The 26,467-nt window shown below is 44.4% G+C and overlaps 1 protein-coding gene across 6 annotated transcripts; it reads left to right on the top strand.

Moving 5' to 3' along the window:
* Positions 1-3,867: 3,867 nt before the first annotated feature.
* On the top strand, positions 3,868-26,333 carry MFSD9 (major facilitator superfamily domain containing 9). Of its 6 annotated transcripts, none has more exons than XM_070573379.1 (6): positions 3,868-4,127; positions 8,598-8,685; positions 9,882-9,925; positions 15,353-15,560; positions 18,387-18,539; positions 21,453-26,333. In XM_070573379.1, the coding sequence occupies exons 1-6, from the start codon at positions 3,951-3,953 to the stop codon at positions 22,241-22,243; spliced, it is 1,461 nt and encodes a 486-aa protein (XP_070429480.1). In that variant the 5' UTR covers positions 3,868-3,950; the 3' UTR covers positions 22,244-26,333. The 6 variants fall into 6 exon arrangements, with proteins under 6 accessions (XP_070429480.1, XP_070429479.1, XP_070429483.1 ...); XM_070573378.1 differs by having other exon boundaries at positions 3,869-4,127; positions 18,330-18,539; XM_070573382.1 differs by having other exon boundaries at positions 3,869-4,127; positions 15,431-15,560.
* Positions 26,334-26,467: the final 134 nt, after the last annotated feature.

The following is a 26,467-nucleotide window of genomic DNA, read 5'->3' on the forward strand; positions in this document are numbered from 1 at the left end:
AGATTGTCCCTGAGCTAACATCTGTGCCAATACTCCTCTATTTTGTATGTGGGACACCACTACAATATGGCTTGATGAGTGGTGTGTATTTCCATGCCCAGGATCTGAACCTGCAAACCCTGGGCTGCCAAAGTGGAGCACGCAAACTTAACCACTACGCCAGTGGGCCAGCCCTCAGACTGTTTTTTCCTGATAAAAAGTCATAAGTTTTTGTGTTGAAAGCTGCACATGCATGTATTGGGTAATAGAAACTCAGGGAATTAGGCCTTTAGCACGATGTTTTATGTTAATCTGGCTAGGAGCTGGGCTGTATATTTTCATAACTAAAGTGCCTGAGGCTTCAGTTTCCTCTGGTTCTCTTGTTTTGTTTTTTTCTTCCCTGCTGTCTTTAGGCTTCCCTAGAAACTCCTTCTTAAATAGGGCCTGTGTCTTACATCTTTCTCAGTTATAATTCACTGTTATAATACTGGAGCCCTATTGATATTTTCATAAGATGTTGGGGAGGGGAAAATTTCTATCAGCTTGATTACATCTTAGTATTTTAGTGTGTTTGAGTCCTTGTATTATGACTTCCAGAAGCATTTCTTAGCCTTTTTTTCTCCCTTAACGTGAGAGAAAAATGGTTACAGACTGCTGGAGTGGTCTAACTGTCCTTTTCCCAGGTCAGATAAGACTCTGGTAAAGTAGTTTCCCTTAGAAAGTACACCTTTGTTATGGAGAATGCCCTGGATGTATCCCAAAATAGTTAATTTTTCCTGGATGTATTTTCAAATGGTTATTTTTATCCTCTCCTTGCTGGAAACATGCAGGGCCTTTTCTCAGATCTTCACCATAAGAATCTGGTGGAGCTTCTGGTGATAAATATAATGAAACCAGGAGCATCCCTAAGACTGGGCCACCAAGAAGTTTTAACTCTCATGCCAGTCCACTTTCAGCCTTCATGAATTCATCAAAATCACCATGGAAGTGTTCCCACTGGTTCCAGTAACTTCTGCTCCCGTTATGCTGACCTCAAAGGTAATTCTCTGTATTTGTCTGTCTCTCGAGATTTCCAGATAATGGCTTGCCCTGTGACCTCAATTCTCTGATGCATCTAAGAAAGTTGTTGGTTTTTAGTTTTTCCATCTTTTTTTCTTGTTGTAAGAATGGGAGTAGCAACTTCCAGGCTCTTTACATATTGGAGCCGAAACCAGAGTTCTCTAAAATTTTTATATGAATGGAATCATACAGCATGTATTCCTTCTCATGTAGCCTCTTCAGTCAGCATAATTATTTTGAGATTCATCCATGTTGTGGTATGAATTCATAGTTCTTTAGTTTTGTTGCTAAGTGGTACTCTATTGTATGGATTTACCACAATTTGTTTAGCAAGTCACCTGTTGATGGTATTTTGGTTGTTTCCAGTTTGGGGCTATTACAAATAAAGCTTCTATGAATATTTGTGTACAAAACTTTGGGTATATGCTTTCACATCTCTTGGGTAAATATCTCAGAGTATAATTTTTGAGTTATACGGTAGGTGTATGTTTAACTTTTTAAGAAATTTCCTATCTATTTTCCAAATTGGTTGTGTCATTACACACTCCCACTAGAGTTACTATTCCATAGCCCAGCAAATCTTGGTAGAGTTTTTTCATCTGTAACCATCCTAATGATAAACAGTTGTATCTCAACGTAGTGTAATATAAATGAGAATGATTATCTTAATCATATTCAGTCTTGCAGTTAATGATCATGGTATCTCTCCATTTATTTAGGTTTTTTCATACCTCTCTGCAGTGTTTTGTAGTTTCAGTGTACAGGTCTTTCTTGGGTCTTTAATTTGACGTTAGCTTATCTAAAAATTAAGTCAGCACACTACACTTTCCTAAATGTCAGGAGAAGATGCACGACTCTTGAGTCAGAGACAGAAGACCTTTATTACTCATGATGCAGTAAGCAGCGTAAACATCAGCATGTTTGCCTCAGTTTCTCTTGCTTCTCCATCCCATTGGAGTGATGCCATGGACCCATGTGGATCCTGCACACGTAGCAGTTTTTCATTGCAAGTGAGGAAGACTGAGCTTGGAGCATTATCACTTTTGTAAGCTGTAAGTAAGCTTTCTCTTTGACCAGTGAGGACACGTTACCTCAGCTTGCCAGGTTACCAGTTATATAATCAGTCCTCAGAAAATGGCACAAATAAAAGAATGGTTAGAGGCCTACCATCTTGGCATACTCACTGAGAAGCATAAGAGTTCAATAAGTCCAAAGAGGATAGTTTCTTTGCACATTTTTTTTGCTCAAATGTATCTTTATTTCATATTTAATGTCTTCAAAATGGGTTTCTTTTTAAACTCCAATTTCTAATTGTTTATTGCTAGCATATATGAATAAAACTGTTATTTGTATAGACCTTGTATTCTGAAACCTCACGAACAGTGTACTTTATTTTTGGCCACCACTTACTCCAGGCAAAGTGAACAGCCAAAGTGCCACTTTAAGTTACAACCAATAGTCATTGTCCTTCACCATTATCCTTCAGAGTCACCCCTTTGTAGTACTGTAGCGCTACAGCTGTCTACTTTCAGAAGGTATGAGAATATCATGCAGATCTATTTGTAAGCCAGCCTCAAGTTTTTTCTTCCTCAGTCAGCTGGTGGTAAGGAACTTCCCAAGAGGCCAAGAGACCTCCAAGGTCTCCACTGATTATATATTAGCAGAATCTTTCAATTCTTTTGGTGTATAAGAAATTTCCTCCAAGGTCATAGTGTCTACTTGCCCCCGAGAGCATGCTAAGATTTCACCCTATTTATCTAGTGGCCACAGTCTATGGTGTTGATAGGTCTGGAGGAACACGAGTATCCCCCTTCAAGGCATCTACCCCAGGTGGGTAATCACAAAATTTTCAAGCACAGGAAGGCTAGTATCCTCAGATACAGGAGGGCAAACTACTTCTAGTAGCAAAGGAGGCTGAGTGTGACTTGGGAGTTCAAGATTGTCAGTTTCATCTGGACCCAACCACATGTCTCCATTCTAAATTTCAGTATCTCATTCTTTCCTAAACAGTACCCTACTTTTCACATGAGAAACTTGGCAAGACTGAATTCAACAGACGTTGTAATTCAGCAACCTGCACAATTAAATGCAGATTTTCATCAAAATCTTAGTAAAATCTGACTTTTCTTTATACCAGAGTGAGAGAGAAGTGATGAGAAGAGATAAGTTCCTGAACGAAAGAGGGACTAGTAACCATAGATAATATTCATTAAGTACTTACCACGCGTCAGGCACAGCGCTGGGTCTCCATATCGAGACCATGCTTACGTCACTTGTCAGGACATTTTTATTTATTCTTTTACTTATTGTAAGTTTATTATTTTTTATCTATCGCGTGTCTTTATTGTGTGCTTATTATGATTACTCCAGGAAACTGTCCCCTCAACTCAGGCAGAAACGATCTCGGTCCTGTTCACACTGCACAGCATCAGAGTGCTCCGTAAGCATCTGAAGAAGTCTCACAACTCTGTAAGGTTAGCCCACATTATTTCCTCCTGTTTTTCAAGTTGGCAAACCGAAGCTTGGAGGGGCCAAATGAACTTATTCCCCGTCAGTCACAGGCAATCACTACCCTCAGTCCGCGAGTCTTCCCGCTGGAGGTGGTCCCACCAAGGACGACCCCAAACTCTGCGGTGAAGCTCATCACAGGTCCCCCCCGCTCTCCGACGGCAGGGACAGCAGGAACCCAAGACGACGCAAACCATCATCACGCCCCTCCCATCACCCGCGCGTCCTCCACGCGCCGGGGACGCACGCGCCCTCCCGGCCGCCCCGCGCCCCGCTCCGCCCCGCCCCTCCCGCGGCGCTCCCTCTACGCAGGCGCGCGCGGCCCTCTCCCGCGCGGGGCGGGGCTGGGGCGCCGGGACGTCCTGGCGGCGACTGCTGGCCTCGGTGCTCCCGCCTGCGTCCGCATGGAGCTCGGGCGTCGCCGCGACCTGGGCTCGGCCCTCGGGCTGGCCCCGGCCCCCGCAAAGCCGGGGCAGGAGCCGAGGCCAGGGGCCGGGGCGGGGGCGGGGGCGGGGGCGGGGGCTCCTGGGGCTGTCCGAGCCCGCCGCTTCGTGCTCTGTCTCTACCTGGTGGGCTTCTTGGTGAGTACTGGGCTGGAGGCGGAGTGCCGACCCCAGCGGAGACCTCGAGCCCCAGGAAGGGTGGTTTTTTCTTGAAGCTCTGGGGTGAGGAGGTGGAAGGGGGGCCGGTTGTAAGTCTCAGCCGGGGCTGGGAACCTGCGATCCGCCTGTGGTGCCTCCTACCTGTCACGCCTCCTCTTGCCCCGTGACGCCCTTCCCTCTGCACTTGGCTACTTGGCCACACGGCCTTGTTGCCCCTCCCGCCGTCCCTTGGCCCGGCCGGCGGCGGCCTGCCCCCCCTGCGGTTTGTGACGCTCCAGCGCAGCCTCACCTGTGACCCCAGATGTGAGAGGTGGGGCAGGTGCAACGCCTGCGGGGCGGAGAGTCGGGCTTCTGGACGAGCTGGGGCAAGGCCAGTTCTCGGGTGGCTGCTGTGTGGTCGCAACCCGCAGGCCTTGTTACCAGGCCGGCCAGGCAGGGGAAGGCGCTATCGATGACCCCACTTGGACAGAATTAAGCGTCTTTTCATTATGGCTCCTGGTAGACTGGAACATTAAAAAATGCAAATTACAGTGGATTATACACACCTGCCTTTCGACAGATTGTTGGTGTATTGCACGATGCAGGTTTGGTTTGGTCCTGGTTTGTGTGTGTGTCCTGATTTAATAAGGACAATTATTATTGCTTTTGCACATAGAGTGGAAAGCTTAGAAAGCTGAGTGTATGGTAGGGTAGTCATCCATCCATCCATCCTAGAATTATTACTCCTAGAATTTTTGAAAACCTGCTACGTGGTAGGTGCTGTGGAGCTCCAATCACTAATACACAGCCCTGCCCAGAAGAATTTACAGCCTTACTAGTAAGCTTATGCTGGTAATTTGTGGGCCACTATTTGTGCGAACCCTCGATCACCTCTTCACTCCTCTGTCCAAGTCTAGGCTGGTTCACTTGCCCTGGTTGTGAGCTAAACTAGGTTAGGACAGAATTGGGAAAGTGCCCAGTAGGATTTCCTCTTAGCTGAGCATGAGACTGCATCTTGAGAACAAAAGGACCTGGTCAGGTTCAGTGTCAGTGGGAGGAGACTGTCTCTTGACCCTGTGAAGAGAGTCCCCAGTGGCACCGCAAAGAGGAATTACTGTTTTCTCCTCAGATGCAGGGTCAGACCACCACTTCTTCCCGGTCTCATGCCTCACTAGAGTCTGGATCCTGAGCCATGCTTAGCTAGGAGAGGAAGGGGAGGCAGTCTCCCTTTCGGCTCCTCAGTGCAGGACTTTCAGCTGTCTGTAAAGGTTTAATAATAGTTCTTAAGACAGTGATGAAAGCCTGTTTGCCACATTGCTGTAGGCTCTCTCCCTCCAGTTAACATTGCAGACCCCACCCCCAGGCTCAGTGCCTTGGAGTTGAGAGTCTGGCACTCCTGACCTCTGTTCCTTTCATCTTTTCCTTTGTTCAGTCTCAGGATGCAGGTGCCCTTCCACTCTCCGGTCCAGTCACCCAGAATTTAGTACGAGTGAGTGGGGGTGGCTCTTCAAATTTGGAAAGGGTGTTGACTGCCATGCCCCCTCTGGAAGGAGATGCAGACCCCAGCTACTGCTGCCCTCCCTCAGGTGGTACTACTGTGTGGTTCTGCCAGATGAAAACGATTCAGGTCCTCACCTGGAAAGTCCAGACTAGAGTTCCTAGACTTTTGGAACCCAACATGACCTAGAATTCAAAATAGTTAATTTGAGTTTTACAGTAAAGAAATTCACAGATCATTCATTATAGTCAGCCTTCCAATGCAGATTTGAATATTCAGAGCTTCTCTTGTGTCTTCTGTGTGCTGTGTACATGGTGAGTCTAATCTAGCAAGCCTGATGTAAAATTTTAATTATTCAAGAGAATCGTTAGGTCTCTAAGTTTTTTTTTTTTTTTTGGGTGAGGAAGATTGGCCCTGAGCTAACATCTGTGCCTGTCTTCCTCTATTTTGTATGTGGAACAACACCACAACATAGCTTGATGAGCAGTGTGTAGATCTGCGCCTGGGATCCAAACCTGTGAACCCCAGGCCGCCAAAGCAGAGCACACGACCTTGACTGCTACGTGACCTGGCTGGCCCCCAGGTCTCTAATATCTTAAGGGGAAAAATAAGATTTCCCAAAAGTTAAAAGAAAGTAGGGATTTTTTGTAATGGAAAATGCTGTAAACAAATAAAATATGTGCAACTTTGGATATCCTGAAGCGTCTAATGGCTCTTTGTTAGGTAACATCTAAGGAATATTATATGTAACTAGTTATAATATTTAATATATTTAGAGCTGTAAAGACCCCTAAGACTTTTGGGAAAATGGTTTCTGATTGGGAGAGGAAGGGAACAAGATTAAAGAAGTCATTTGCCAAAATATTCTGTTTTTAGCTCTTGCCTGTGCTTCCAGGTTTTAGTTTATTTAGGAAGGAAGACAAAGATGACCCTTTAGGCCCTTTTTAGCTGGCATACTAAGATGCTGCTAAGATCTGTGATTTTGATCCCTTTTTTCCTCCAGTTTCCTGGTGTGATTTGAATTCCATTTCATCAGCTTTAGTCAGGTGATAATTTTTTTTTTTAGGTAATCCACTAATCAAGAAAAATTTGGGTTCCTACCCTGTAAAAGGTTCTGAAACTTTTGAATGTATTCATCAGTTCTCATTGAGAGATGTAGATGTTCCCTGAAAGGTTTAAGTGGACCCCTCTGGCCTGATTTCCTTATAAATGGTTACAAACAGGTGACCAGTTGTGAAATTCAAAGTGCTCAAAGAGAGCAGTTTTGAAGAAGATACTGGATTCAGAAGAAGAGAGGAGTTGCCTTTTATAGTACAGGAGAAGACAGCTTTAGAACAGAACTTCCCGAGAGGAAGGAACTAGTAGCTGGCATCTTTGGAAAAACATATTTTTCAAGCTCACAAAGTGCTAAAATAATGCTGACCATCAGTTTTCAGATGATGGTCTTAAATAGCTTAGCCTATATGTTCATATTTATATCCCGTAAATTTCAGCCTACCTACTTAAATATTTATTTCCTGTCTTTTATTCAGAATAACTGTTTGAATATTAAATGACATGTGATACTAGAAATTGTTTTAGAAAAAAAAATCTTTGTTGGACAATTGAGTTTCCTTTTCTGAAAGATCCAGAAAACTCAACAGGTAGCTGATGTATTTTGAGTCTTTTAAGTTAAATAGAACATCAGTAGGCTGATGGGACAAAGCTGACAGTTAAGCCCAAAAGAAATTAACTCAGACCCAAAAGAAATTTTAAATAATGTTAAAGTCAAACTAATAAACCGTAATTCAGGTAGTGTAAATTTATAAGCTGTTTAAGATTACTGGATATTATATATATGACCATCTAAATATGTCACCATGGAAAAGGGCCACTGAAGAGTATATTTGGAAGTTCACATTTCTGCAATTAGGTGAATGTATAGCCACGAGGAGAAGGGGGAAGCTAAAGATTAATTATGCGCCCAAAGAAAGTATGCTTTTCATGCATATTCTTTTTTTCTATTTGACTAGGATTATAGGAAAAGGAATTCAGGTCGAATCTAAAGAAAACTGTCGATATGCGATGTGTTTTTCTTCTAAACCAGTCATAGTGGGTAACCAAGTGGAGTAGAAATGAGAACAAAACTTAAAGGAAAAATTAAGTCTTTCTGGTAACTCAGATTATTAGCAAAAAGGATCAGTCCTTATCCCCAGAGCTGAAGAAAAGAGAAAATATATTTGGGCTTCTATCATGTGGCAGACCTTTCTCAGCCATTATGTTTCTTAATGTTCATCATTTTTTTACCAGGCAGATATTATCCCCATTTTTTACAGATGACAGCACTGATGCCTGGTAACATTAAAACCCTTTCCAAGGACGCGTGGTTGGGAAGTGATGGAGCTGGAATTGAGAACTGTCTGAGCCAGAGCCCATGCACTTGCTGTGACTTTCCTGCAGAACCTGGCCTTGCCTCACTCCACCAGCCTTCTCTCTCCTTCCTGCTTTACTGAGACTTTCAAGTGTTATTACCTTGCAAGGTCAAAACCATGGATTAGCTGCCTTCCCTAACTCTAGGAGGAAATTCATCTTACTAAGCAAGTGCCACTTTCCCAAGAGATATGCAGTATCCTCACCTCCTTTCTTACTTCATTACCCACAAAAAGATTTTTGGTTTTTGTTTGAGGAACTTCTGTAGCACCTCCTCCTTGACTGTTAAGGAGCAATTCTGAAGAAGCTGAAGTTAAGATGGCTTCTAAGTGAGGGCGATGCAGGCGTTTCCAGGTGGCAGCTGTTATAACACGTGTTTAGAGTCCTTGATAACTTTAACCTGATGAGTATAGCATACAATAGAATACAATTATTATTTCTTGTTTGCTCAAAATTTTAGATATTGGTTTTATTTTCAAAATCAGTTTATGATTAGGATCACCACTTTAAGAATGCCTAGGCTTCAGTTTCTAATTGGAGCTAATTGGTGTTGTATTGTTTAGGACTTGTTTGGTGTCAGCATGGTTGTCCCTTTATTGAGTCTTCATGTCAAGTCTCTTGGAGCAAGTCCAACAGTTGCTGGCGTAGTAGGTGAGTGGTTGATACTGCACATTTTCAGAGCACTGAATCTTAAACCCCCCGAACTACCTACCTGAAAACAAATCAGACTTACAGGTAAATGTTAGCCAAAGGCAAATGGAAAATGGGATAAAATGGATTTCCAGAATATTGAAAAATATTGCCCTGGAGCGAATGTAATTCGTCTTTTTCTAGACGACCTATGTTCAGAGAGGTTTCGAGGTTTAGCATTTTCCCCGTGCCACCAGGGACGGTAGGACGCTTACTGAGCCTCTGCGAGGAGCCGGCTGGCTGTGTAAGCGTGGGTATGGACTCTGCCTACAGGAGCCTGTCACCAAGTGAGAGAGACCGGAGACCTGTCATCTCTGGACGTGATACCCGGCAGGAAGGGGATTTGGGGAGAGCCTTGGTAAATCGGTTGCAGACTTCCTGCACCACCATCTACTTCTTAGAGGCTGCAGGGTTTCTCCACCTGTGCAGTGTCGAGTCTCCACCCAGAAGTCATTGATTTACCAAAGAGGCACGAAATAGCAGGGGTTAGGACTGTGCTAATTAATGAGAAATTGTTAAGGCCAGCAGCCCTCAATCATTCACAAGCTGGATAAGCAGATGTTTTGGGACAGTTTGGTACATAATATTTGGTCAGTCCTGGTCCTCGCCATGATTTGTATTTCCCTCGAAAAGTATCCTTGGAATTATCCTGGACCAGCCTGCAGCGTGAAGGGATTTATGAGAGCAGAAGGGACGTGTTAGAAAGGAGGTAATGCGGTCCAGAAAACTCTGGGTTCTTTATAAAACTAAAGCCTTGTATAAAGCTGTGAAATGTTAGAGGCATAGGAGATAATGTTAACACTTTGACTCATTAGAATTGCTCTAGGATTCAGATGTCCCCTCCCCTGAGGACTCTGCAGTCCTCTCAGAGCTACGGGCTCCTCACAGTGGAAGGACTCTCCCGCAAGGCCCCAAAGGCGGCCCTGGCCTTCAATCTCTCTCCTGCTTACCCTCAGTTTTATTTTGAAGGCCTTTTATTAAAAACTGTATTACTTAGACTCTTTCAACTGAGAAAAAAATATGGGGTAATTTCCTTCTTAAAAAAGGTCTTCTTTCGCTCATGTTTTCCTGTTAATTTCTATATGATCGTTACCACATTAATCCCTTTTTGTGATGGCTCTAGCAGACTTTCTTGACACCGTTGATGTTTTCTGCAGGCTCCTCCTATGGCATTTTGCAGCTCTTCTCCAGCGCAGTGGTGGTGAGTAACCCTCCATCTGGCTTCTTGAAAGCGTAAGCATCCACTTCTGAAGGCCACCATCATGGCGGAGTTAAAGCCAGGGCTTGAGGTGTGGGCGATTAAGATACATGGTGGCGTTAGATCAAGAAGGGTCCTGCAGGCGTCTCTCATCCTTATTTGATATCTTAGAAGATGTAGGCCTGAAAGGGTTAGATAGCTTATTCTGGAAAGAACACACTGAGTCCGAATGAGAACCCACTTTCCAAATTTTAACATGTTCTCCCCATGATTCCCTGTAAACTTTTTACTAGGAGAAAAGAATGTAACCAAAAGTTATTACCAATTTTGTTTTTTTCAATTAGTTGACAAGAATCAAATCCATTTGGACTTCTAGGGTTCAATTTGAAGTTGTTCATTTTGAACTATGTGGCTTATTAATTGTAAAACTTAAGTGTATAGACAGAGGAGCCATTCGAAGTGGTTGTTTGTATATGGACAACATGGAGTAGAAAGACCCAGAGCTTCTTGTCACTCCTGCTTCTGACCACTCAGTCTTTGGAATTCAGAATTCTTGACTGGTCTGTCCCTGCCCTCTCTGAGCACTCCGCTGTGCGCTCCATTCTGGCCACTCTGGACCGGAGACCTGTGCATCCAGTGTTCAGGCGTTCCAACAGAACGGTCACTTTAGTCCCACCGATTGATCAGCTGCGACCTCGGTCTGAAGAGCTGGCTAGTGGTCGCACGGCTTGTGAACAGGACCTGGGGTCCTCGGTTTCCCTAAAGTGGTTTGCTTATAAAATATATTTTATAATATAAAAGAAGTTTTGTCAGATTCCATAATGAATTCTTAAATAAAAATAGCTACTCCCACATTTATCTTTTTTAAAGTCTTTCATTTACTAAATTTGCGTAACAATGATAGTTTTATTCTCAGGTAACCTTTACAATGACCCAGCAAAGTAGTTTGCTGGAAGGAAATTATATAGGAGGAAATTAAGACTCACAAAGTTTAAATAATTTGGTGAAGTCACCTAGTCTCAGTATCTAGACTCTAAGCCCGTATTTTTTTCCTAAAAGTCATCTGTCATTGCCTTAATGATCTAAAAAAGCAAATAGATACTGAGTATCAGATTGTACGGGAGACTGACGCACTTGCTTGTAGGCAGCGTGTCATATTTCACATTCTCTCTGTGAGAGAAGAATTTGGACCACATCTTAGTAAACGTCTTCTCTGTTTTATTTGGAAATTCACTACCAGAATACTTGATATATGTGTTTATGCTAGACCAGTTAATTCACAGTGTATTTTAATCATTCAGGCGCCTTTCTCCTACTGGACTCTGACCTCCCTGACAGTAAAGACCAGGCTTGAGTTCTTTCTTTATGTCTGTTTAGGAGTTATCAGAGCACCTGGCACAGAGCAGCATTTTATGAATGGGAATTTTTATTGTCGGCTTTGGCCCACCCCTCTTTTTCAGATTGATCCTTTGCTTTATTATGCTTGTGCTGACGAAGCATATTTCATATATCTTGTGGCTGTAATTTAATGAGAACCTTCCTTAGAAATTCTTCAGAGAGAGGAATTCCTAGTTAAAATTTTCTTTTTAACCGATACTTTTATAAATACATATTTTAATTATAAGTTTCACGAAAACTTGTTAATTTGAAAAACAAATCTTTATGAACAAAAGCTGTACCATGTCAGATTTGGCTAATATTTTTAAATATATATATTTTAATAAAAATGACTACCATTTATTCATTACTTATGTGTCAGGCCCTGTCCTGAGCACCTTATTACATTTCATCCTCATAATAACTAGTCTCAACCACTAGTCTGGTGGTTATGGGTCTTTAATGACTCATTTTATGTAAAGCACATAGCCAGTGTTGAGGATGGAACAGAGTCAGAGCAGATACTGCTGTTACTCCTGTTTTACAGATAGGGAAACTGAAGCATTGAGCCCTGCCTCTGTATGTAATTACATTAGCTAGTATTATCTCTGCGGTCTGTGGAATGATAGGAGTTCAGAGTTGAACCCAGACAGCCTGGCCCAGGGCCCGGGGTGTAACGACCAGGTTCTGTCACTGCCCTATGAACGCTAGGAGGCCAGTGACCTCTTACCCAGATTGAGAGTGTACAGAATTTCAAAAATCCATGGAAATGAAAATCGAGGAAAAGGATTGATGACATTTGTAGAAGGATAACACTGTTTTGGAGGATTTACCCTCAAATGTGGAGTTTTATAACGGCTTATATCCTTATGTAAGGAGATCTTTTGGGTCCTTACGAGAAAGATAACACATCAATAAAAATGGGGAAAGGGCATGAACAAGTATAGCTGGCCTTTGGCGAGGAAGAGAGGCAGGCGCAGATGACATGGTGCATTGGGGAGGGAGGAGAAGAGTTGTGGAGCATCGCTGAGGAATGAGGGAGGCTGATGCAGTGTATTGCCCACCTTCCAGCCAGGTGATGGAAGTAGGGGTCATCCAGGATGTCACCCAGCACCAGGGACCCTGTTTTTGACCCTTGTCAGACAACACTCTATCACTATTATAGTGAAGAATGTAATATTATATGTTATAGCATTTTTTATTTTAAGCCAGTTACTTTTTTATGCAACAGCCTCACCCAGAACCAAAAATATATAAAATGAGTCAACGTGGAGATGCTGTCGTTAAGCTGGGCTTGTCAGTTAGGCTCGTGTCCATCTGCCCATCTGCGTAGATCAGAGCACTTCCAGAGCATAAGGAGACGGAGTGAAGCCCACTGCCCAGGGCTCCCCACGTGTCTGAGGTGCTGCTGGAGACCCAGTTCCCACCGTCTTCCTGCTCAGCCCTCCTTAGCTGGATGGCCGCCCAGCCCACAGCGCCGTGAGAATGCTCCCAGCAGGAAGAGGGAAGGATGAAGAGGGAAAGGCTGTTTGCCTCTCCCTTCCCCCACCTCTAAAGAACTTTCCAAGAAGCCTCAACCGTGACTTCTGGATGCATCTTTGTGGGCCAGCACTTTCAACCTGTAAGGGTGGTTTGTTTTGGCTAAGTGTGTTGCTCTGCAGTACTGAAAAATATGCAAGTAAAGAATGATCTAGAAAGGTGGCCCTGGAGCTCTGCTCTCTTTGCTGCCCTTTATCCCCTGAGGGATGTCTCTGTGATCCTCCCCGGGGACTCCATGCGGCACACCACCTTTCTCTGTGCTTTTCTTCCCCACTGGCTTCTGCTTAGGTCTTCGCTTGCGTGCCTCTCAGCTTTTGCTCCCCGTGGGTCCCACCGTACTGTGTGCGCCTCGCATTCCAACTCTCAGAGAGGCACCGAGGGGCTCAGCTAGTCACTCTCTGGGCCAGCTGCAGCCTGGGCTGCCTCCGCAGTGTTGCCAAACTTTCTTACTCGGAACAAGAAAGATTCAGAAGGGAGCCCCTGCCTGGCAGGACTCTGAGGCTTCCCAGAAGTGGGCATTGTAACTGGCAGACTTAAATGTAAGTCCGAAACCATAGAACTCATAGAAGAAAACAATTTTTTGGATATGACAGAGTACCGGCAACAAAATCAAAAATAAACAAGTGAGACTACATCAAAATAAAAAGCTTGTGCACAGCAAAGGACACCAACAAAATGAAAAGGCAACCTACACAATGGGAGAAAAAATTTGCAAATGATATATCTGATAAGAGGTTTAATATCTAGAGTATATAAATAACTCATACAACTCAGTAGCAGAAAAACAATCCAATTAAAAAAATGGGCAAAGGCATTGAATAGACATTTTTTCAAAGAAGATATTCAAGTGGCCAACAGGTACATGAAAAGATGCTCCACATCACTAATCATTAGGGAAATGCAAATCAAAACCACTATGAGTATCAACTCAAACCTGTTGGAATGACTGTCATCGAAAGACAAGAGATACCAAATGCTGGTGAGGATGTGGAGAAAAGGGAACCCTTATACACTGTTGGTGGAAATGTGAATTGGTGCAGCCAGTATGGACAACACATGGAGGTTCCTTAAAAAATTAAAAATAGAGTTACTATATGATCCAGCAATCCCACTGCTGGGTATATATCAAAAGAAAGAAAGCACTATCTCGAAGAGGTCTCTGTACCCCCATGTTCATTGCAGCATTATTCACAATAGGCAAGACCTGGAAGCAAGCTAAGTGTCCGTCAACAGATGAATGGATGAAGAAAATGTGGTGTATTATGTGGAATACCATTCAGCCATAAAAAGAAGGAAATCCTGCCATTCGTGACAACATGGATGGACCTTGAGGGCATTGTGCTAAAGATGTAAGTCAGGTAGAGGAAAACAAATACTGAAGGTTCTCACTAACATGTGGAATCTAAAAAGAAAAACCCCACCAAACTCATGGAAAAAGAGATCAGATTTGTGGTTACCAAAGGCAGCAGGAGGGGGTGGGGGAAACAGAGGAAGGTGGTCAAAGGTACAAACTTCAGTTACACGATAAACAAGGACTAGGGACGTGACGTACAACGTGATGGCTATAGCTAAGGCTGCTGTAGGGTACGTTTGAAAGTTGCTGAGAGAGTAGATGCTAAAAGTTCTCATCCCAAGGAAAAAACAGCATTTTTTTCTTTTTTAGTATCTATATGAGATCATGGATTTTACTGTGGTAATCATTTCAAAATGTATGTAAGTCAAATGATTATGCTGTACACCTTAAACTTACACAGTGCTTTTATGTCAATTCTATCTCAATAAAACAAAAAAGTAATCTGGGCAACATTACATCTCAATGGTAATCAAAGAAATTCAAATTAGAGCAATGAGAAGTCATTTTAATCTGTCAGATTGACAGAATTAGTGTTAAAATTCACAGTTGTCAGTGATGGTGGGGAAGAGACACTTAAGCAAAAAAAAGGCAAATTTTTAATGACATGGGATAATGTTCAGGTGTATTGTTAAGTGGAAAGGCAAGTTACAAAATACAGTGTACTGTATGACCATTTTGTTAAAAATATATCATGTAGCATGGGCCCAGTAGCATAGTGGTTAAGTTCATGTGCTCCACTTCCGCAGCCTGTGATTCATGGGTTCAGATCCCTGGTGCTGACCTACACTGTGGTCATGTCCCACATACAAAAATAATAGAGGGAAATTGGCACAGATGTTAGCTCAGGGCCAATCTTCCTCACCAAAAAAAACAAAAAGTATTTCAGGATTATGAAGTATTTTTATATTCATTTTGTTTTTCAGTAATTTCTATATTTCTGAACAGTGAATATGGTTACTAAGGATTTGAGCTGTAGAAAGTGACAAGAAATAAGACAAAAATGAAGCTTTATAAATTATACTTCATTTCTCCAGCCATTCTTAGCTACCAGATCATCGTAGATGCTTTCTTTGGTATCTTAGGCTTTTTCTGGGTAAAAATAACATAACGGAATTGAGCATCTAAGGATCTTAAACCAAGTTTCCTGATGTTTTCCACAGGGTCACATTTGGGGGCATTTCCATGGTGGTGGTGATTTTGCAGTGAGTCAGACCTTGGCTGTTCCTTGCTTTCCTCAGGGCTGCTGGAGCGATGTGGTCGGAAGGCGGTCGTCTTTGCTGGCATGCATTCTGCTCAGTGCCTTGGGTTATCTTATTCTTGGAGCATCTACCAGTGTGTTCCTGTTTGCCCTTGCTAGAGTTCCTGTGGGTGAGTTCTTGCCCCTGTGTGTGTGTGTTTTCATTCAAAATAAATCAATTATATGTATATGTATATGTTGAGGGAACCTGTCCCTGCGTGCCAGTGCCTCTTTGATTAGAGTTTGTGTAAAGAGAGCGTAATAACAATAGCAGTTGTGGCCGGAACCCCAGCAGCTGTGTTGATTCAGCACTTCGCCTCAGTCAGGCTCTGCTGACTAGTCCTGAGCTACGAACCTTGTACACAGCAGGGCCTGGAGCCCTCGGCGCCTGTCAGTGGGAACAGCTGTGCTCCTGCGGCGGGGCCTGTCTCCTTCCTGTCGCTCTCTCTCTACGTTCAGTCAGTAAGAATTTGTTAAGTGTCTTTGGCCAGCACTGTGGTTTCTCTTCTCTTCCTCGGTGAGCTTAGAATTTTGACACTGGGCTTCCTGACTTGAAATTGAGATTTACCGCCATAGGTCTCCTGCAGCTGTCTGTAAATCTGGCTATTGCTGCTGGGGATGCTAGGACTATGATGTGGTGGATCCTGGGTTAGTTTTCTGTTTCCAGACTGGTCTTGAATGTTTCTGCCGTTTTGAAATAGCTTTTATTTTGTCCGTTCATTGAAACATTTTGTCTATTCTTTGAGACACCACCTGTGCACGCTGTCAGTGTTCTGGGTAGGCGGGTGCTGGGGACGCTGTTCCTTCTCTCTTCACCTTTCTTAGTGAGTAGAGCCCTGAAGTTTCAGTGTTTCTTTCTCACCTTCCTCATTAGAGCGCTGACAGACTCTGCTGCCTGGTGGACAAGTTCGCAGCACTGGACCTCTGCCCACATTCAGTTAAGCTGCTCGTCTTTAACTAACACCTCAAAGGAACAGAGCATAACACAAGTTGTTTTAACATACAGTCACGCTGATCAGCGTATTTGGGATTTCTGCCCCGTTTCTGTAACATGCATGCTTACTCTGAAAGTCTTTTGGGTTCATCCTCCAAACTTCATGCTGTGCGTTGTTGTTGACTTAAGAAAATGCTCTTGAAGGACTTTGCTTTAAATGTGATCGGTCGTCCTAACAAGCCCCACTACCACACGCACAATCCAGCTGATGGCCGTTCCGTGTGCATCTGGTGTCCAAGTTATTGTTTGCTCTTTGTTTGAGCAGCAGTGTGCATTTCTACAGTATAATACACTCCACCATTGAGTGGTGAGGCTGTTCATAACTCTAAAGAAACAGCTGAGAGGAGTAGAACCTACATTTGTTACAGAATAGGTAGAGATTTATGGGGAGGATTAAAATGATTTTACATAATATGAAATGAGCCTGGTTTAAGTAGTGATAGTTCTGTTATATGAACATCATGCTCTTTGCCAACAGGAGAGCTGTACATAAAAATTCTTTCTTGCCGTTGGCATCCCTATAGTGTTTGGTGGTCCCTGAAATTGAGGGAGCCCTGGAGAGCTTTGCCAGGGTTCTGCTGCACACTGTCCTGTATCCTGAAAGTGAGCCTGAGGTTGAAGTACCAGAATGAGACACGTGCTTTTCCCCTCCTCTCTCTGTCCACCATCCCAACCTCTGAAGGGCAAGAGGAGGCTAGTCTGGGTTGCTCACAGGATGCTTACCACAGTCCTCTTCCCTCAGGTGTGTAAGGTGAACCCAATATCAATATCATTTCAAAAATAATCACAGAATTCCTGTAAGATCTTTTAGGAATCATCTTCCAGCCCATTCCTTTCTCACATTTAAGGAAATGGATCTAAAGAGTCAGTCTACCTAAGTCCAAAAGGGACTTAGAAGTTTGCTTCTCAAAGAGGCTGGTTATCAGGCACTGCCCAGTCTCATCTTGAGGCAGAGCTGGGTGTAGAACCCAGAATTCCTGTGCTCAAGCACACAGGCGCCTAGTGATGTACAGAGTGGTACTCCCTTCCAGGAGATCACCGGAAACCATTGTGTCACATCACCGTTAGGAGCAATTCAGGCAGACACACCAACAGCGTTTATTGAGTTCCTATTGTGTATTGATCAAAATAATGGACAGTCTCTGTCACCAGAATCCATTGGTCTGTGAGCGTGTTCATCCAGCATATGGGTGGAGGGGTGCATACAAGTCAGATACATCGGAAGTATGAGGGATATAAAGCTGTTCATACACTTTACTCTCTTATTAAGTCATGTCACAGCTTTCAGCTTGTTTAGTCAACACATTCACAAGCCTCTTGTCAATAGAAAGTCAGTTGTATTGGTTAGATGAGCATGTCCTCATGTCTTTATGTTTTTGCTCCCTATCCTTGCCTGCTCTAATGCTCTCCATTGTACTTACCACCTTTACATGTGTATACACGCCGACATTTACAGGCTCTTGAGCACAGGGATATTTGTCTTATTTTTTGCCCTCTATTCCTTGCCTTATGCTCAGGGTCAGGGTCAGGGTTAGTGCTGGACATGTAGTAGGCATCAGTAAATGTTTATTCGCTGATTGAATGGACAAAGAAAGATAAGTCTCTACATAGAAAGCAGCATGAATTGCACTTGGATAACAGGGAGGACTGGAGATACGGGGATGTCATGATGGGAGTTGTGCAAGCTGAGGGTTCAGGAGCTTGGTTACCAGAGAGAAGCTGATGACCTAGGGTCATGGGGCTAGACGAGGAGTCCAGTCACCGTGGGCTGGAACCTGCAGGCTGTAGAGGTTCAAAGAAAATGGAGGTCAGAACTCCATCATGGGTAGAAATGGAGTGCAAGATCACAAGCGAGACACTTTTGATGTGGAAAATGTTACAGAGCACGTTTCTTGTCCTCTTGCAGGTATTTTTAAACACACTCTCTCCATTTCAAGGGCTCTGCTTTCTGATCTGGTTGCAGAGAAGGAACGGCCACTAGTAATTGGACGATTCAATACAGCATCCAGTGTGGGCTTCATCTTGGGCCCCATGGTCGGTGGATATCTCACTGAATTAGATGATGGATTTTATCTAACAGCCTTCATCTGTTTTTCTGTCTTCATTCTCAATGCTGGTAAGTTGACATTTAATCATGACAAGATTGTTTGGTTTATATGTTCATGCTGACCAATCTACCTACTTTTCTCTTAGCTCCTTACGATTTGTTTGTCTTAGAATAGGCACACTATTATTTGAATTGCACGTCAGCCCATGCCGCTCTTGCTGCTGACCCCTCGTGACTTCCATCACGCTGAGGTGCAGCCAGCATGGTGGTGGGCGCCCCCGCCCCGCTGTCCCGTCTGTGTGCTCAGCCGCTCTGGCGTCCTGGTCAGTCCCGGGCATGCCAGGCTTGTTCCCCCGGGGGCATGGTCCTTTGCTCTTTCCTCCGCATGCAACATTCTTCCCACACATCTGTACTGGCTCTTCTTATCGTTCAAATCGCAAATATTTGCTTTCTTAGACCTCCCCTGAGGTTATTTTTTGTCTAAAATAACTCAGTTTTCTTCATAACACTTCTGAAATTGATTTTTAATTTGTTTTCTTGTTTATGTTCTGTCTGTCCCAACCCCTCCCCCTGAAAAACCCCACACAATTAGAAAGTCAACTCCACAAGGGTACGGATTTGCTCGCTGCTGTCACCCCTGCCCAGAACCAGTCCTACAGCCCATGTTCAAAAGTATTTGATGACTAAAAGAATACATGTGGGACTGTGAATTCCTCGGTTACAAGACTAGTTTCTCAAAGCGAAGAGGATGAACCTGTGCCCACAGACTGGTACATGGCTGACCCTTAGAAAAACAACTTGGTAAACAAGAGGATTGATGCTGTTCAGTTTTTGTTAAATTTGATGATATTCTACTATACTGCAACTTGTTGAATCTTCGTATTCAAGGCTCCACGTTGAGTGATGAATTCCCTGCTGGGTTAGGATATCAGACTCAGAAAGCAAAGTTCGTGAGTTTAATCTCAATCCTTACAGGAATGCTTTATGATTTTCTGCCCAACTTTAACCTGTAACATCAGCCAGGAGGTGAGGTCTGATGGAGTAGTATAAATCTAGATAAAATGCCTTCAAGCACATGGCCAGTTGGCGTGGCCAGGTACCTTCCCACATAATGGAAGGCGCATGAACGTCATATCACTAGAAGTCGGAAGCTATGGAGTTCTATATTCCCATATTATGGAGTTCTCATATTATGGAGTTCTCATATTATGGAGTTCTCATATTATGGAGTTCTCATATTATGGAGTTGTGTTTTGGATTCCCTAACTTTAGTGCTGTTTAGTATTTTGCCCTAAACTAAGCCTGTGAATGACTGAGTCAGTTAGGAAGACATTCTGCTGCAAGTGTTCCCAAGTACAATGGCTTAATTTCCCCGTCTGGAAAACAGCGGGGTAGGCAGGCCGAGGCTGATGCAGGGAAGAGCAGAGGAGGAGGAGGAGAGCGATGGGATTGGACCCAGCAGCGCCTCCCGGCGGGCCGCCGCCTCCCAGTGCAGTGAGCACAGGGACTGCTCCGTACTCCCATTCTGCTGTGCTGGCCTCCTCAACAACGGCGCTGTTTCCACAGCCCTTCTCCCCCTTCAGCGTCTCAGGTCCTCCTTCTGATCTGCCGCTTTGCCTGAGAAAGGCCTTTCATGTCTTTTGTCCATGATTTCTCTTTTCGTGATTAACAGTTCAGACTCTGGAGTGCAACAGGCTTGGGTTCAAATCCCTGCTCTGCCACTTTTCAGTGCAGGCCTTGGGTGAGTTGCCTCACTTTCCTCATCTATAAAACGGGGTACCACCACTCATAGACCTGTAACGGTGACTAGGAGAGTTTGGCGTATAAGCACTTGACCCCACTGCCTTACATATGGTAAGCACTCAATAAATGTTAGTTGCTGTCACATTATCATTTTTACTATTATTTTAATTACACTCTTTGTTTAGTCTATCAGTGACAGTTCTTTCACATTTTATCAAGATTCTGTGAAATGTCGAAGGGCCCTTTTAAAGATAAGAACAGATGAAAAATAAGGCCTGCATTCTCGTGCAGTTTTCCATCATAAACTGCTCCCTGGCTAATAGTCCAGCTACACTATATTTGAAGAAAGCACGTCCACAACTGTAGTTGCTGAAAACATCACGAAGCAGCACTGAACAGCCACGGGTCCAGGTTGGACTTAAGAGCTGAAGGACTGAAAACCCGAAAAAAAAGTGGGGATAAGTTTGGAAGATGTCCGAGAATGGCAAGCTTGAATTTAGTTTTAAGAAAATTTGGGGGCATGGATTGGCAAGAGGTCATTCTGCTTGGATGGCAGATAAAATACCTGAGGCAGGAACGTGCTGGTCACATGAGGGTGGGGGTAGGATTATCTGAATAGGATCGGAGCTACTGACTTGTGCATGCCCCGCCTCACAACCTCTGGGGGTGCCGCCCTCAGCATAGCACTCACCTTGTAATCTAATTTGTCCTCTTGTCCAAACCCCCTTTTAGATGTCAGTTCCTTGCAGGCACAGATTTATTGGGCCTTGTCTTGTTTTTTAATATATTTCTAGTGTTTAGCATAGGATTTAGCATTTAGAAAGCATAAGTAATCACTGTTTGGATGGATGAAGGATGGATGGTGAATGAAAGGGTAGGCAGGTGGCAGATAGGAAGAGAATTAGAAAGGTAACGAAGCAACGGATTTAAATGTAAAGTGTAAGAATTTAGATGTGAAATGATGGGCTAGAGGAAACCATCGTAGGCACTTGAGCTGGGCAACAAAGTGAGTCTTCTGTAGTATGGGTTTTTCCTTAAGATGAATAGCAGAATTCTTACATCGAAATGGAGCATAAGTAGCTGTGGGAATGGTTAAAAACTGGATTCAAAAATACAGATTAGTAAATTTACTAATACGAAAATATAGAACAGTAATCTAATACAAATAATTGCTTATCCCCCATGGAGATGAATTCAGTGCATTAGCCTACTGTAACACATCTGATGCCATTTTAACAGGTCTCGTTTGGCTATTTCCATGGAGTGAAGTAAAACTCAACAGTACGAAGCATGGCCTGCGACTGGGTAAGAGCCATGCACTTTTGGGCAAGACGGACCGTGAGGTGCAGGAAGCAGCCACCCGCCGTGGGACCACAGTGAGTGGGAAGCCTGCCCGGCTGCCCTGGATGGAAGTCGTGTCAACGTTGCGGGACATGAAGAGCCTGATTGTTTCTGAAATGTGGGACATATTTCTTGTGCGCTTGCTGATGGGGGTGGCGGTCATGCTGTACTACAGTAACTTTGTCTTGGCCCTCGAGGAGCGCTTTGGGGTGAGGCCCAAGACGACGGGCTACCTCATCAGTTACAGCAGCGCCCTGGGGGCCCTGGCTGGCTTCACCCTGGGGCCCATCCTGCGTCTGTACAAGCACAATTCCCACGCAGTCCTGCTGCACTCCAGCGTGCTCACCTTCACGCTGCTGTTGCTCTACTCAACGGCCCACACCATGGGCATTGTCGTCTTCTCCTCCACGCTCCTGTCCTTCTCCACTGCCATTGGCAGGACTTGCATCACGGACCTCCAGCTGACCGTGGGCGGGGCCCAGGCCAGTGGCACCCTCATCGGCATGGGGCAGTCTGTGACGGCCGTGGGCCGGGTCATCGCCCCCCTCCTCTCGGGAGTGGCCCAGGAGGTTAGCCCTTGTGGCCCTCCCAGCCTGGGGGCTGCCTTAGCCTTGGTGGCTATTATCGTAATGTCAGTAAGCAGACCTCGCTGTGGTGGTGATGGGAGTGATAAATTAAAAAGTGAGTAGACTGGATTTGGACAACACAAGGCATCAATCTGAGTGTTGGTGAGGGACAGAGGCTGTGGTGAGAGCGTGCTTTGGGGAGGGCAGGTGGTGTCAGTGAAATCACTTCCTTCCGGGTGGGTGTCCTTTGTTGGTCACGTCCAGGTCAGCCCTCAGCTCTGCATTTAGGCCTGTGCGATGATCAGGAAGTCACAATGGCCCGGAGGAAGATTAGGATTGCAGCAAAGCTTCGCCAAAGGGGAAGGTATTTTATGTCTACCTGAGAGTCTCCTCTTCCCACCTGGGCCGCTGAGGTTAAAATTTTCAAGGGGAAAAAGCTGCCAGCTGCAGGGTAGGGAAACAGTGGTGGGATGACAGAACGTGATATATATGCAAGAGGAGACCACAAGGATTTCCCAACTAGGTAAGGATAGGGTAACAGTTAATAAAATGTCAACCAGCTGGGACACGGGTTTCCTGTTCAATTCCATAAGCTAAGAGGGAGCTTTTCTGCTGTCAGAATCCTAGAGCTTGAAGAAGCTGCCTTATTAAACCCAGCCTGTTGCTTTCACAAGTCCTAACAAGGTTATGAATGGTTCCACCTGGGCAGCTGGTTAAAAATCAGATGCGCGGCCTCACGCCTGAGCCTGAGTCCGTGGGCCTCCGTGAGGCCAGAAATCTAGTGTATTTCGTAAGCGCCACTTCCATGGAGGTAGAAAAAGGGAGATTCTGAGACGTACTAGTTTTGATTAAAGCAAAAGCCAGAGACTTGATTGTTTTTGTTGATAGCTAACTCAGTTTGAACTGTCTGTTAAAATTATGCACAGTGTGTTACATTTTCCCCAGCTCTTAGCAGTTATACCTCGTAACAGGAGAAGCAGGTTCCTGGGGCCTGCTCCCTGTGTCCATTCGCTCTGAGGCCACACGCTGCGAGGAGCTGAGCTTGTCAGTCTGAGCCCATCTGCCGGGGTGTTGGGCCTGACGATCTGCTCCCAGAAGCCGGCGCTCCTTCGGGCGGCAGCAGCCTGGGGGTGATGGGACCCAGTGGAGAAGCCAAAGCGCAGGAATGCTTTTAAGACGAACATTTCATGCAGAGTAAGGAGGAGAGTCAGGGGTCATACGATATCAGTGGCAACTTATTCGACAGTGTCGTGTGTTGAAAATCGTTTCCTTTATCTCACTTCACTGTCACACCTGCAAACAGAAGAGCCATGTCATCTACAGGGAAGTGTTTTGGGCCTTGTCCTGGGCCTGAATTGCCACTCCAGAAGCAGCCCCGAGGGGCCAGCCGAGGGCAGCACCGGCTCGCAGGGAGGACGTGCAGGGTACTTGCTGGCTGTTTGGATGACAATTACTAATAAAAATTATTTAGGGGCTCCCTCTCTTTTCCCCACGCAGATGACCAATGCCCAGATTCTTTCAGTCCTCTAATGAGTCCACTGGGATATCATTCCTGTTTCCAACCTAACACGGATATAATTGTAAATGGTATTTTAATATGCTAATTTGTTATAACTTTAATACTGTATGTAAAGCAGAAAAAATATTTCCATAGTTTTAGAAGTTGTATATGGGGTAAACTCAAATATTTGTGATAGAGAATTAATTGGAGGTTTGAAAGTTCTCCTTTTCCTGTCTAGCTACAAGAAAAGTATTAACTTTTTATTAAATATTGTAATTGTGGACTTTTATACAAGTGCTAAGTGCTTTTAAAGTGACCGAAATATGATGTAAAATGGCCTTGCCCTTAAGGAGCATATCAAATTGTGGTGGAAGTTAGACTCAAAAGGACAGTAAATAAGAGTTTATGCAGCAAAGTAGAACTTCAGAAGAATTTTCTCCAAAATTTGTCTTTTTTTCATTTTCAGAAATAGGCAAGTTTCTTAGATGATCTTAAATATAACCATGTTTTTATTTTTAAAATCACAGCACTTTGTGAAGTTAAAAAAAGCCTATAAACTTAGTGAGGCTCTATAATTAATCATACACATGGAAATACTAAGAGCTGAAGATTGATCTTAGTATAAGTAGGGAAACGTTTTTGTTATTTTCCACTCCTGATGTTAGTATTTTGTTCCTGTGATTTTTTTAGATAAATATTTTCTTATGGTTCCTCTTAAACAGCCTGATGTGTTGCTCCTTAAAGTGTGGTCTGGGACCAGAGCGTCAGCTTCCCTGGGGCTTGTCAGACATGCAGACAGGTCCCCCTCAGACCTGCGGGGACTGTTGTCACAAGGTTCCTAGCTGCTTTGTGTGCATGGTAAAGTTTGAAGCCCACTGGTCTAATGGACAGTGTTTGTATAGTTTATGGAATATGATCTCAGGGAAATTAAATCTGCTCAATTAAAGTTTGCGTTGTTTTGTTTTTGAAATTCTCTAGAGTAATTTCTGTAAGGGGCCAGCCCTGGTGGCCTAGTGGTTACCATTCGATGTTCTCACCACTATGGCCTGGGTTTGTGCCCCAGTCAGGGAACCACACCACCTGTCTGTCCGTTGTCATACTGTCATAATGGCTGCGTGTTGCTGTGATGCTGAAAACTCTGCCACCAGGACTTCAAATACCAGCAGGGTCACCCGTGGTGGACAGGTTTCAGCAGAGCTTCCAGACTAGACAGACTAGGAAGAAGGACCTGGCCATCCACTTCCAGGAAAATTGGCACTGAAAACCTCATGAATAGCAGTGGAGCATTGTCTGATACAGCGCTGGAAGGGGACTGAGCAGGGTTCCGTTCTGCTGTCCACAGGGGCACTGGGAGTCGGAATCCACTCAACAGCACTAACAACAAAACTTGTGTAATTCTTCCTAATGTATTAGCCTGAGCCACGTGAAATTGCTCTTTTTATAGGTTACAAATGTCTGCAGTTTAATGTGCTTCAATATTATATGGAATCTTATTTTAGAGGCATTGAACTTGCCTGAGAAGTTTATAAAGGAAATGGTCCTTTTCCACAAAGAGAAAGTGCATCTCTGCCCTCGTGTCCAGAGGGATGAGCAAGATTCAGAAGGGGAGCAGGGAATGACTGGCGGTGGGAGTAACAGTGCAGGGCTCCAAATCCCAGGCCGTGGGCCTCCTGGAGCAGTGAAGTCTGGCAAGAGTTATGCCTGGAGCAAACGAAAAGGGCTAGAAACAGTGGTTCTCTACCCTGGCTGCCATATTAGGGTCCCCCGATGTCCAGAGCCTGCCCTAGAGCTCGGGAGCCAGACTCTGAAGTGCCCCAGGTGTTTCTAATGTGCACCCAGAATTGAGAATCACTGGGACAGGCCATGAAGGGCCTCATCGACCACACTCTGGTGAGCTTTCATTCTGACAGGTGGGGAGCCCCAAAAATTCCTGCCGGAGAGTGCTCTAAGGACCTTCATGCTTGAGAAAGAGCCCTTTGGCCACAGCAAGGAGGAGTGATTGGAGGCCGAGAGAGTCTGGACTTTGGGGTCAGTAATCCAGAGGGGCATGAGGGAGAGCTTGTCCCTGGGATTCAGGGAAGCGGGTCGGAGAGGAGGGAGGGGACAAAATCCGAGAGGCCTGGTGACTCGCAGGTTGTGGCCTCCAGAGAGATTCCCGGGGGCCTGTGGTGACACCCAGGTGTCTGGTCTAGCAGAGCTCAGGCAGGGTAAGAAAGTCTGGTAATGAGTGTTGAGCACATTCTAGCCCCGTCCTGTGTTAGCTGGCGGAGAATGTGTGGGCATTTGTGGGAGTTCATTCCCCGAACATTCAGAACATCAAGAAGGCGTCTTTTCCTGGACACTTCTGTCAGATATGTAAAAATCTGTTGGGAGTGAGAGTCAGTCCACTATAGGGAAAATTTCAGGCATTTGGGCAGCTGCTGTGGGAGAATAGCTCTTGATTTGGAATACACAGTGAGAGCCGATGTGGGATTCTCCATGCCCTGTTCGCCTAGAAGCTAACCTCAGCCTTTACGAAGTCTCTGAAAGAAGGTGACCACAGATCTAGCCAGGCTGATGTATCATGCAGCTCTTCTCGGAACGGTGATGGACTTACAAAACTATTTTTCAGCCTCAAATTTTTTTTCCTGAAGAACTTGCCAGTTATATAACAATTTTCTTTAATAGTAAAATCTCTTTAAAATTGTAATAAAGTGTTATGATTTCTTCTAATAAGTTGTAATTTTTAGAAGTCATTGTTGTGTCCTGATGTTTATTTTAATTCAGGGTCCTGAAGTGCTTGAAAATTTTAACCTCCTTTGTGCTAAAATGTATCTTAATAGTAAACACAACAAGCCTTTGGCATG

This window comes from Equus przewalskii, chromosome 14, assembly GCF_037783145.1.
Source record: "Equus przewalskii isolate Varuska chromosome 14, EquPr2, whole genome shotgun sequence".
NCBI lineage: Eukaryota > Metazoa > Chordata > Mammalia > Perissodactyla > Equidae > Equus > Equus przewalskii.

Coding starts and splice junctions, on each gene's coding strand:
- MFSD9 (XM_070573378.1), top strand. CDS start 3,951: ATGGAGCTCGGGCGTCGCCGCGACCTGGGCTCGGCCCTCGGGCTGGCC. Junction 8,686..9,881: donor AACAGTTGCTGGCGTAGTAG/GTGAGTGGTTGA, acceptor TGTTTTCTGCAG/GCTCCTCCTATGGCATTTTG. Junction 18,540..21,452: donor TGTCTTCATTCTCAATGCTG/GTAAGTTGACAT, acceptor CCATTTTAACAG/GTCTCGTTTGGCTATTTCCA.